This window comes from Dipteris shenzhenensis, chromosome 26 (assembly GCF_047967505.1).
Source record: "Dipteris shenzhenensis isolate YYH24624 ecotype China chromosome 26, Dip_SZ_1.0, whole genome shotgun sequence".
Classification (NCBI taxonomy): domain Eukaryota; kingdom Viridiplantae; phylum Streptophyta; class Polypodiopsida; order Gleicheniales; family Dipteridaceae; genus Dipteris; species Dipteris shenzhenensis.
Window position 1 is genome coordinate 3,963,903 of NC_141621.1, and position 12,075 is coordinate 3,975,977.

General features: G+C 45.9%; 1 protein-coding gene across 1 annotated transcript in view; it reads right to left on the reverse strand.

Moving 5' to 3' along the window:
* The window catches only part of LOC147884554 (uncharacterized), a 122,980-nt gene that overhangs the window by 47,490 nt on the left and 63,415 nt on the right, over window positions 1-12,075 (reverse strand). Inside the window, exon 7 of the mRNA XM_087398007.1 lies at window positions 10,048-10,156. Coding sequence (XP_087254133.1) covers window positions 10,048-10,156 — 109 coding nt within the window. The remainder of the gene's footprint in view (window positions 1-10,047; window positions 10,157-12,075) is intronic.

Here is a 12,075-nt window from a genome sequence, read left to right on the forward strand (position 1 = left end):
TGTCAGAGATAGAGTGGACACGGGTGGAGCGCTTGCAAATCCTCATGCTCTCATGGATGATCCGGGGGAAACCGTCTGTACCACATCACATCATTCAAGCCGAGGGTGCTTCTCCATTCCAGCTCGATGCAGCCTTTCAAACCATCACATATCTACACAGGGTTAGATCCTATGGGGACTGCACATCAGGGAGACAGAGGTTGCCATGGTTGGCTCTCAATTCCTCCATGAGGTTGGCAGCAGAGGGAGACGAGCGATGCTGGTATGCACGGACTCACAGATGGTTTGTGAGACTAGGGTTCTACATCGATAGGATACCTCCTTTTCAGTACAGTTTAGATGCCCCTCCAGTACTCCCGCCCACCATCCCGATTGGGCCACATACCAACCAGGTCATTCGAGAGGATCTCCTGCAGCTACACACATTTAGGACCTAGTTGGAGCCGAGGAAGCTTCCAGTGAAGCTGAGTTTCTACAGAGATTACTGCCTTCGCATTTCGGAAGAGGGAATCATCACACCACCGGGGTACACTGAGCTTCATATGCCTCACTCACTACGGATCTCCATCGGACAGTTTCGAGTATCATCACACCGCCTCCGCATAGAGAGCGGCAGAGCAGAGGGGATTCCTAGGGAGCATCGCTTATGCATACTGTGCCACTGTCAGGAGGTTGAGTTGGAGGAGCATTTTATTTTCAAGTGCCCAGTGTACTACGAGATCCGAGGTCGCTACCACTGCCTCTTCAGAGACGGCTCCGGGCTCCTTTCCAGATTCCTCGCCTACCCAGATCAGAGATGCCTCGCGGCCTTCATTCACGACGGAATCCGACATAGAGAGTACTTACTCAGGCGATGGGGCTTGGTCACATCATCAGACACCTCTCAGAGCAGGATCACAGAGTTCTTCCCATTGAGTGACATTGATCGTCCAGTCTCTAGCCGCCGACGTGACAGAGACCCCGACCCAACGATCGCAGCACGACACACGAGACATCGAGGGGACACACAGATCACTCTGGGGGACCTCCCGTCATTGTTTAGACCTGGGATACGTCCCACGGGAGTCACGGTGGCTCTGGTCTTGCATCGAGCCTCATTCAGGAGACCGAGATGCACGGTACCCCTTGACGGGCACCAGCGTCCCATCACCAGCTATGCACCAACCAGGGGGACATGACATACAGAGGATTCCGCTCCGCTCTAGTCCTTTTCTTTTCATTGTTACATCCAGATGTATTTGATCATGTATGATCAGACTTAGGATTCAGCACGGGTGATGATGCTCGTTTCAGTAGCTCCACCCTTACTGTGATTTGTATCAGGTTTTCTTTTAGTCTCATGGACCCATCGGTCTTCCGAAGACTCTAATAAAATTTCTTTCTTTCTTTCTTTTCTCCATTTTGAGCAACATCAATGCTAGTCGAAGAATCATCAATCGGCTCTACCGATGCTGTATGAAGAAACAAAAACTCTTCTTGAGCTTTTCGAATTTCCATCACGGAAACCAACGGTCCTTGAGGTATATCCCTTTCACCTCGTAAGACATACAGCACATCATTCATCTTGAATTGATAAATGTGCTTTTTCCAATCTATGGTTGGATTCTTCCTAGAATGCCAAGCCTTACCTAGGGCTGTGTCTGCATGAGCAAGCTTAGTCATTTCAAAATCAAGCTTCTCAGCATAGTCCTGAATTCGAAGCTCCCACTGGGTAACCCTTTGGTCCCATACTTCAGTTGAACTTCCGTCTGCCATTTTGACTGTATATGCATAGTCAGATGGGCTAGTCTTTAATTTCAGCCTCTTTACGAGCTTGGAGTTAATTACATTGTGCGTTGACGCTGAGTCGAACAACACAATGACATCATGATTAGCTACTTGCCCTTTCATCGTAATTAGCTCCATATCATTAAAGGCTATATACCCCGTTGCTACGGGCTTTGACAGGATATTATCAGGTGCACTAGTTACTAACTTAGCAACAGACACACATAACAAAAAAGGTACTGACCTTTGAGAAGATCCCGCTAGCTGAATCTACATCTGTTCTGCTTTGGGACTTCCCTCCATTTCAACCTCTTTACGAGCTTGGAGTTAATTACATTGTGCGTTGACCCTAAGTCAAACAACACAATGACATCAGGATTAGCTACTTGCCCTTTCATCTTAATTAACTCCGTATCATTAAAGGCTATATACCCCGTTGTTGCGGGCTTTGACAGGATATTATCAGGTGCACTAGTTACTAACTTAGCAACAGACACACATAACAAAAAAGGTACTGACCTTTGAGAAGATCCCGCTAGCTGAATCTGCATCTGTTCTACTCTGGGACTTCCCTCCATTTCCACGTCGCATTCTGAGACCACCATCTCAGCCATCTGACGATCTTTGTTTCGTGGACAATCTTTCCACTGATGAGGCTGAAGGCAACCAAAACACAAGCCTTCTCTCCTCGCTTTTTCCCTTTGCTCTAGGTTCAAAGAAGACTTCGACCAAGCCCGGGCTGCCATTGGTGTTACTTTTCTTTTCATTCCGATGGTGGTACTTGATTTGGGAGTCTCAACTGGTTTCGCCTGCTTGGCTTGACCACTAGGCTGTGAGGCACTCCCTTTGCTAATCCACTTCTTCTTAAACCCAGTTTTCTTCGAGTACCCATACTGAGTCCCAACCTGCACAAACCCACTTGGTATGTTCCCTTTTGCCTCCTCATAGTTCAGGGCTATGGCAATTGCTTCATCTAATGTGTTCACATACTTAGCCCGAACTTCCATCTTTATCCGATCATTCATCCAAAGATAAAATCTTTTACTCGGATTGACTGAGGTAGGGGTTCATCAACCTTCATTACACTTTCTCTAAACTTATCAATATATTCTGCCACTGATAAATTTCTCTGACTAAGGTTTCGATACTGATCCCAAGCTCGGGATGCTTCGCGTCAGGAGGTAGGAAGTGTTTTCTAAATTCCTTTTGAAACCCCTCCCAAGTAGTGGATGCTACTCCATCTTTCTGCTGTTTTATCGACCACCTATCCGCTGCCTCATTAAACAAATGGGTGGCCTCGAGGATTTTCTTCATATCATTCCTGATTTCACAAATGGCGAATGCCTCGTCCCATTTGTGTAACCAGGTGTCAATGATATCGGAACTACGGTCAAACATCCGACCAGAATACTTTTCTCGCCTATAATTAGCAATATTAGGTACCTTAGCCCTCCTAGGCTCAACCGTATGAACACTCGACTCCGGTTCCATCGGAGATTTACCTTTCTCCTCACGAGATGGTCTGGCAGACATACTATGCACCATTTTCCTGAGCTCAGACTGCCCTACATTTGTTTGTAACTGCTGCGCTAAAATCTGTTGCAAGGCATCCTCTAACATTGCAATTCTGCCAGACAGTGTATGACATGCTAGGTGCAACACCTGCGAGGTCGGCCGGTCTCCCGACTCTACGGGATCCATCCTAGAAGCTTCTCCTTCTACTTCCATTTAGGTCAATATGTGTGTGTGTGTGTGTGTGTGTGTGTGTGTGTGTGTGTGTGTGTGTGTGTGTGTGTGTTTTTAAAATAAAACACCGCTTGAAACTGTAATTACAAATCGAAAGTCCAACTTCCAACTTTACAGCTAACAAAGCATATATTACACTGTAACCAAAATCACTTTTTCCTATACTAGGGAAAACTCCTGCAATCCGCAACCAAGCTGGCGGTATATCTAACGTAGCAATCCTTTCGATCTTTCAGCATGGTCTTTGTCTGGTTAGCTATTCACCGTAACGTGCGTAACTCTGCTGGCTACCTCACCTTCAACTCGTCAACAGCTAATGTGAACTCAACCATCCTGTGATAGCTAGTTCCGTGACTAGCGCTGCGATGACGTCCGTGAACCCACGGTAACTTTGGTCGTGTGCTGCTTATCAGCTCTACCCCTGATCGATCTGCGCGCTTCTTCTCATCGACTGCATGTCCTATGCAATAGCTAGCCCTCGCGATTTCCAGAGGCCTTTGAAGCCAACAACTCGTAAACCTCCGCATGCGCCACTCTGATTATCCAACGTAACTCGATGACCTGAACGATCTACTCTCTACAGATCGTACTGCTCTGATACCAAATGATACGCGAAATTTTCCTCTCTCAAGTGGTTACGTCGATTCATGGGTGCAGGCACATTCAATAACCTCCCAGCCAACCTCGGTGGTAGCAAGCTGTCAGAAAAATTAAAATCACATTACGTGAAAGCTCTTTTTTTCCCCTTGCTTATGCCCAACAAGCCCCAAAACTCCCTAGATGGATCTAGTATGCCACATGTCTGCAAATTAGGGTCCTTCCTTAATGCATTATTTACCCCTCTCTTGGGATATCTATTAAACCATTTGCCCCTAGGCACAATTCATGCATTTAGGTCCCTTGGCCTTAGATCCACCTAGTCTAGTGCCATGACACCCTCACCAAGGACCTTGACCTTTATTCCTTTTTGATCATTTACATGAAGCTCAAACAAAAAATAATACAAACATTGATCCTTTAAAGGAAAATGCCGACTAACCCTTCCGAGATCATGTTACCTCGACTTGAGCGTAACAAAATTTCATAGTGATTTTTATAGGGCTGTTGTACCACACCTTGGGTTTGGCTACTTCCTTTGATTTGTGAAAGAACTTGCCCTTGTTTCTATTTTATCAAGATATTTGATGCATCGGCATAGGGACTCTCCTTTTAGTGGTAGCAACCCGGTTCAGCTAGTAAGATGGAGTAGGGAGTTTGAGCTTTGATGCCCAGCTATTCTAGTAAAAACCTTGTTTGCACTCCCTTCACACTCTTCCATTAGCCTCTAGCGAGCCATGGAGCCCACGCCTGGCATCCATAAACAATGAGAGAGAGAACGAAAGAGAGAAAGCTTATTAGACGTCTTTAAAAGATGGAAGGGTTTATGAGACTCAAAGAACCAGATACAATGAGCTGAATGGGTGGAGCTTCTAAGCAGGGATCTAAACCCAAGGAAAATACAACCTAATCATAGAAACACTAGTACATCAAAGTCTGAGCCCATGGAGAGAATGGAAGCTATGGTGTGACATCGTTACAATTGTCCTCTTGAAGTTGGCGAGGGGTCAAGCCCAAGGGGAGCCTAGTGATTTACGAGGTTGTGGTGGCATAAAACCTGTGTTACAATGATGTCAATAGTCATTGTGTCATGCATGTGGTCTTGTGGGGTCTCCTAGATATGGCCATGCGTCAAACAAATTCCATTGTCACACTCGTTGGCCGTGTCTCTGGTCTGGTAAGCATGGAAGGAAGATCCCCGAGCCTGATCTATGCATTGACCTACTAGCAAGGCTACCATGTCTCTCGCTCCGAGCCTTGACTCCCCCGTCTCCCTAGCGCCTATTGGTCCATGCTATCTGGCTAAAAAGGCTCAGTGAACATGCTCTGAGTGGAGTCTGGAAGTGTACCCTGATCTCGCCTATTTGTACTAAGAAAATGGTCTCTATGTCGAAAGATCTCATGAATGAAAGTCACCAAGCATATCAAATCTGGGTAAGACATGAGACTAGAGAGGGTCCAAACCCATCCCTGAAGAGACAATGGTAATGATCTCGGATCTCATACTACACGGGGCATAGTCACAATGGCCAAAAAGCCCCAAACAGGGTATTCTAGACACACGGAAAAAGTGAAGGCAGGATGCAGATAAGCAAAGATGGAAAGATGAAAGGGGATGTTGGTGGCACGTTGCAAAGGTAGAACAGCCTACAAACAAGTTGTTCTAGAAGCAATGCGACGATAGCGGTGGGATGGAAACGAGCAGGAATGGAGAGGGAAATAGGAGGGGTGTTGGTGGCTAGTCGACCTATGGAGGGAGCAACAGGCAGAAGGTCTAGTACATCCCAAAGCCAGGTGCTAGTAGCTAGGTGACATATGGAGGGAGAAACACACAGAAGGTCCAAGATATCCCAAAGCCAGGCATTAGAGCATGGAGAGGATGGAGCAGAGGGAGAGGGAAGGGGTGCTCATGACACAAGGCTAGGGGAGTGTTGCAGGTGAGGGCAGGTAAGGAAGGTTCAATAATAGGGAGGCTTAGGGAGCTCCAAGGTCCAAAACCATGCATAGAGGTTTAAACTCGTTTCTCATGGGGAATGAGCCAAAGAAGCTCGCAAACGGGCTCATCCATTGCATTGTGGATACTTGCTTTAGACACATAGCGAATCTTTCACAAATTGATTGTGCTAATCTTGCAAATCCAACTACTGCGGCCATTTTCTTTGGTTCATGTTTCCCTTCTTGTATTCTATTCTCAAGATGCTCGGCCCAATTTCAGCTTTCTATGGGTGACATTGGTGGCTTATGATTAAATCCTTCCTTTTCTCGTCTATTATTCCATTAGGTATGGTTGTAGGTATCAACATGGGCATTGACTGCTTCATCTTCATCTTGATGAGCATTCTTTTTTTTTCCAAAAAGATTACTTCATTAAGTATGAATGAAAACCGCAAGAGCAAGCTCTAATACGGGAGTACATCATGCCATGCATGAGAAAAAAACTAACTCAAAAAGAGCTAACAAAAATCCAAGGCGGAGGCTGAAAATGCCACCCCAACAACTATGCCAAGCTGCAATGCTAGCCAAAATCTCCCATGATGTGTCTATCAAGGCAAAAGCAGCTCTGAAAGGAGTGAAGGGAACATCCTGAAGAGAACATGACTCCATAGAGTGTCCTATTATAATGAAGACCACTGCATATAATGTGACACTCCTAGTGATCTGCCATGCTCATCCAATATAGAGTCATTCCACATGATTGGCTGCATGTGTATTTCTTCACAAGAGGAGGGTGGAACTCTCCGAAGAGTGCCTCTGAAGCTGCCCCAAGCTTTCAGAATGGCAGCCATGAGAGGGAAAGAGGGAGATCTAAGATGGGCTGAAGTAAAGATCTCGAGCTGTCAATCCAACCTCCCCCATGAGATGGTGTACAAGACTGAATGCTGTGTAAGAAAAAATCTTTCCAAGACTCCTGTCTAAGCATCAATCCTCTCACTTCAAACTTGCAAAGCACTGAGAAATACAACTTCTAGATCTGCAGCAACATCAGCAAACGAACCAGGTAGTAGCCAATAATACCTAGTTCACAACCACTACTCTACATGCAAGGTCAAGTTCGGCAGAACTCCAAAAAATGAGTTTCCTCTTGATGCTCTCCAACACGGTAGCAAACTGTTGTGCTGGAGAGATGCCCACCCCAACTTGGCATCCTAGGCACCTGATGGAAACACCCATCTAAATCCAAGTGAAACCTATGTCATTCCCCCAGTCTAGAGTGTCCTCATCACTAATCCAAAAGCCATTGGATTTGTTCCAATTATTATGAGCCCCTGCTGCAGTGCAAGACAAATCCAAGGCTGTCCTAAATGAGGTGAGTGTCTTTGGTGTGGCATCCCAAAAAACAGTTGTGTCATCTACCAACTCACTATCCAAGAGCTCATTCTCCTTCCTCAATGGAAGCCTCAGCCCTATAATATCAGCTTGAGCTCTAAAGTAATAGCCCATAGCTTCGGCCAAAAATAAAAAGAGAAAGGGGGCTACAGGGCATCCCTGACCGACTGATCTAGTAATCTGAAACTTGTCTCCCCTGACTCCACCAATAAGAACCTGGCTATGGGCTTTTGTAGAGATCTGACACCCCTCTGATCCATGTGTCTGTGAATCCAATGCGAACAAGGGTACCCTCTAGAAAGCCCCAGTCTACTCTGTCATAAGCTTTCTCAAAGTCTAGGAGTAGAATGGCAAAGCCTATGGCCATTAGGCATGGCCCAGTAAAAAACCTCCCTGAATGAGAAGATGTTATCGAAGATGCTCTTGCCATGCACTGCCTGTCATGTATCTGGAAGAAAGGGCTACAACCCTAGGCTGATTGCTTTTGCAATATTTGTACAAAGTACCCAACAGAGTGATCAATCTCCACTAACACACTAAATTCCTGCAACCCCCTTTTGGGATAAGATGAATGAGGCCCTCCGTAAGTGAGTCTCGAATCTCACCCGAGTCCCAAACGCCCTCTAGGGGGAGGTAATGTGCTCCCCAATTTGATCCCCAAATGAAACAAAAAGAGAGCGGGTAAGTCCATTTGAGCCAGGGTACTTGCCCTTGTGAAGGGCAGAGAGAGCAATCATAAACTGTATGTTGGTGAAGGATGCATCAAGCGAGACTATCATATCTCCGGTCACCAACATAGGTAAGTGCTGCCAAATAACAATTCGAGCATCATCTCTGGCTTGTGTGGCGGGATATGCTGTAAGGAGGGAGGCATAGAAATCTGTGGCTACCTGCAAGGTGGCATCTGGATGTGTCTGTAAAACTTTGTCTGAGTCAACAAGCTGTGAAGCGCTCTCCTTACTATGTCTAGGACCAAGAGTAGAGAAAAACTGCTTGTTGACCCTACCTCCTGTCTAAGTCCAAAATGACACTCTCTAGCATGAAAGGCATACTCTGCTCTCTGATCTAAGAGTGACTGATGCTAACCCCTTGCTGCAGCAAGGCACTCCTGAACCCAAGCATCTGTAGGCCTCTTCTGCTCTTGCCTCTAAAGAGCAGCCAACTGCTGGCGGATACCTATCTCTCGCTTGAGGATCTCAGCTTTCCTGATACGAGCAACTGAATGATAAAAGTTGCTAATATATGAGAGGGTTGCAACTACATCTGACAGGGAAAGCTGCCCATCATGCATGTGAGATACCCAAGTCTGCAACATTGCCTCTGTAAGGCCCTTATGTGCATAGAAGACATCTGGAATCCTGATACTGGCAGAGCAGCTCCTCACGAGGATCTAAAACCAACAAAACAACTGGAAAATGATCTGAAGTGGACACCCCAGGTGTAATGCATATTGTCCCACCTCTGTCCAGAGCCCAATCATCCACACCAAATCTACCAATCCGTGTCTGGATAGGCATCTGCAATCTCCTGCTCGACCAAGAAAACAAGAGTGGCTGTGGCTGAGTGTGGAAAACATCACCATGCCAAGCATCTCTGCCACTGTACTAAAAAAGGAAAGCATCCCAGGCTGCTCTCTCTAGGGAATGGATACCACCTTCCCTACCTCCTCTTTTGTCTGTGGGCATTTCAACCATGTTCAAATCACCTCTAATGATCCAAGACTATGATCCAAGACTCTGCAATGCATGACCAAGAAATTGAGGAGCATTCTAACAACCCTTGTTGTGATTGTGCCTATAGAGGGTGACCCTGTCGAGCAAGGTCAATAGAGATCTTCATTAGCATAGTGCCTTGGTTCATCTCCTTCTTTGAATTCAAATTGGTTTTCATGGTTCTAATCTTTCACATTCATGTCATTCGGTAACTCCAGAAGAAATTTCGGCGAATTTCAATTTCACCTTTGATGTCTTCTTAAAGAGTCTTCAGCATCATGATGTAGCGCTTCCAGGATGCTTTTGCATCAATGACTTCTAGTTGCTACACGTCTGTAAACGACCGCTATTCCTAGTGTGTACTAAATTTGGTATTACAGGCTTTTCTCATTCGGCTTCAGTGGGTGCCACTCACCACCTCTGAGCTCTTTGAGAGCTGTTTTGCTCTTTCATTGAGGTTTTTTTGCTTGGATGGCAAAACGAATCGTTCTGCATTCCTCCACCTTGACAACTCTTATCATATGATCAAGCATGGGAGCTTTGTTGGAAGTTTGTCCACATACATATATTTGAAATGCATGCAGTTCGCATTTTCTTTACCAACACCAAGTGTCACTGTCAAATATGTCTTGATCCACAGATGACTTCAAACCTTTCAGGGAATTTTATGCATAACCATGGACTACTTTGATGCTGTGGCTTCCTAGATATTCCTTTTGCTTAGGTTGCCATGAGTCTTTTGGATTTACTTTTTGCAACCAAGGTGTGCATTTTCTGTTTTGTTTTCCTACTATAAATGCATAACATTTTTCAACCAGTAAATTTTAAACATACAAAGGTGCATGTGATACCAAAACACAATATTAACGAGTACCATCTCAAACAGAGTGCTATTTACCTGACGTTATGGACGGTGAGCCGCATGCACTATGTATCTCTATAAACTGCTCCAGTTTTTCATCAATCTCAGCCATTCGCAAAGCATCTTCCCCTTCGACATCAAAACCCTGAAAGGGAGTGCTATTCTTTTGGCAAAGAGGATCCCACTTGTACCAACTCATTTAGGAAAAAGTATCCTAAGCAAAGAGGACCATACTTGTACCAACTCATTTAAAAAAAAGTATGCTAAGCATGCACTCTTTGTCTTATGGAATGCACATTGCAGATCTAATTGTTTATTTCATTGATTTATTCCTGAAAGATATAGTTCAGAATCCGTTGAAGTTATAACAAGCTATATTTTATCAATGACTGACGGTGTCAACATTCTGATTATTGGTCCATTAGCATTTCCAAGGCAAGCTACTATGTAAGTACAAACTGAATTTGATGGTCCACCACCCTCATTACATAGGATACCTGTGAAGACTGATTTTGAACTGTAAGCAAATCATCTCAGTGAACACTAAAAAAATCAATGAAATGGTTTCCCAGGATCAAACAATCTGATTTTCAAACTTTCAGCACAGAAAATAGGACAGTGTGTCACTCTAGGTGAAAATCAATAACAGAGTGATTCAATCCACACCAAGTGAATCATATCCTGTTAATAGAGTCGGCCATTCTAAAGGAGAAGTAGAGTGGAAGTTTAGTACTGTTCCTCTTCCTGATGGTAAGCTTTCATATAAAGTAAAACAAAAGAGCTTGAGGACACAAAATACTGCCTTGTACTCTTACAGCCCAACAGCCACAGATCCACCCAGTGGAAAAATGTCTGAGTAATACTTTTATGTACAACTCTGTTGGCCGTGTGTTTTTGTTACTCAATCCTAAATCCACGTTCGTGCCTATATTCTTAAGCTTCTCCAGTCGAACAAGCACAGCATTCATACATATCAATAGAAGTATGAGTAAACCTTAAAATCTAAATACAAAACTTAAATCCTAACTTCTGTCCCTTGGTACCATGGAGACACAATGCCTTTACTAGACTTGCAGAAATGCTACTCAAAATCTCCCACACTAGATGGCAGGATACACCGTCGCATGTAATCCACTGCAATGGACTACTCTCACTACAAAGAGTCAATGGCTAGATTGTCCTTATCTAGAAACAAATAGCTTAGAGCTTCAGGTATCTTCTTTTGGCGACCTCTACTAACAATTTGGGGGCTACTAAACTATATGTACAGCAGGGGTAAAAGACCCTGACTGCTGCAGTCCTGCCTGGCTCCCTGCTCGTTGCCCTCCCTCTCAACCCTCAGCCATCCTTAAGAATCTCTCTGGCCCTCCCCCTTGCATCTCCCTGCCTCCCTGCCTTGCCCCTCCTCATCATAGCTCCCTGCTCCCCTTGCAGCTCCTCCCTCCCAGCCCCACCCATCCCCCTCACAGCTCCCCGCCTCCTAGCCCTACCTATTCCCCTAGCAGCTCCCTGCTCCCCCCCCTGTCCCTCCCCCTCACAGCTCCCCAACCCTCCCCCTTGCAGATCCCCACCTCCCAGCCCTGCCCCTCCCCCTCGCAGCTCCGGCCTCCCAGCCCCACCCCTCCCCTTCACAGCTCCCTGTTCTGCCCCCCGCCCAGTTGGCGCCTACCCCCATCGTGGCTCCCCGTTGCTCCCTCTGCGCTCCCTACATCCACACCCTGCCTAACTGTTCCTACACCCTCTTCCTAACTGAGCCTACACTGCCATCCATCCTCTGCCTACCCCCCTCACTGCCTTCTCCCAACCCCCCCCGCTGGCATTGGGTTTGAGCTTACCTCTCCCCACCACCCCTCTGCATTCCCCCATCCAGCCCATGCTTTCCCAACTTGGCACTCCCTCTCCTGCTGCCCGCTCAAAGCCTACAGGCATGAAGGGTGTGAAGGGCTTAGTAACCTTCTCCCCATCATAAAACTCAGCAAGAAACCTGCAGCAAAAACAGCAAAAAAGAGAGAGAGTGAGAATGGATCAACATAGCCCATGAACAAGACTCTCACCGAAAAAAGC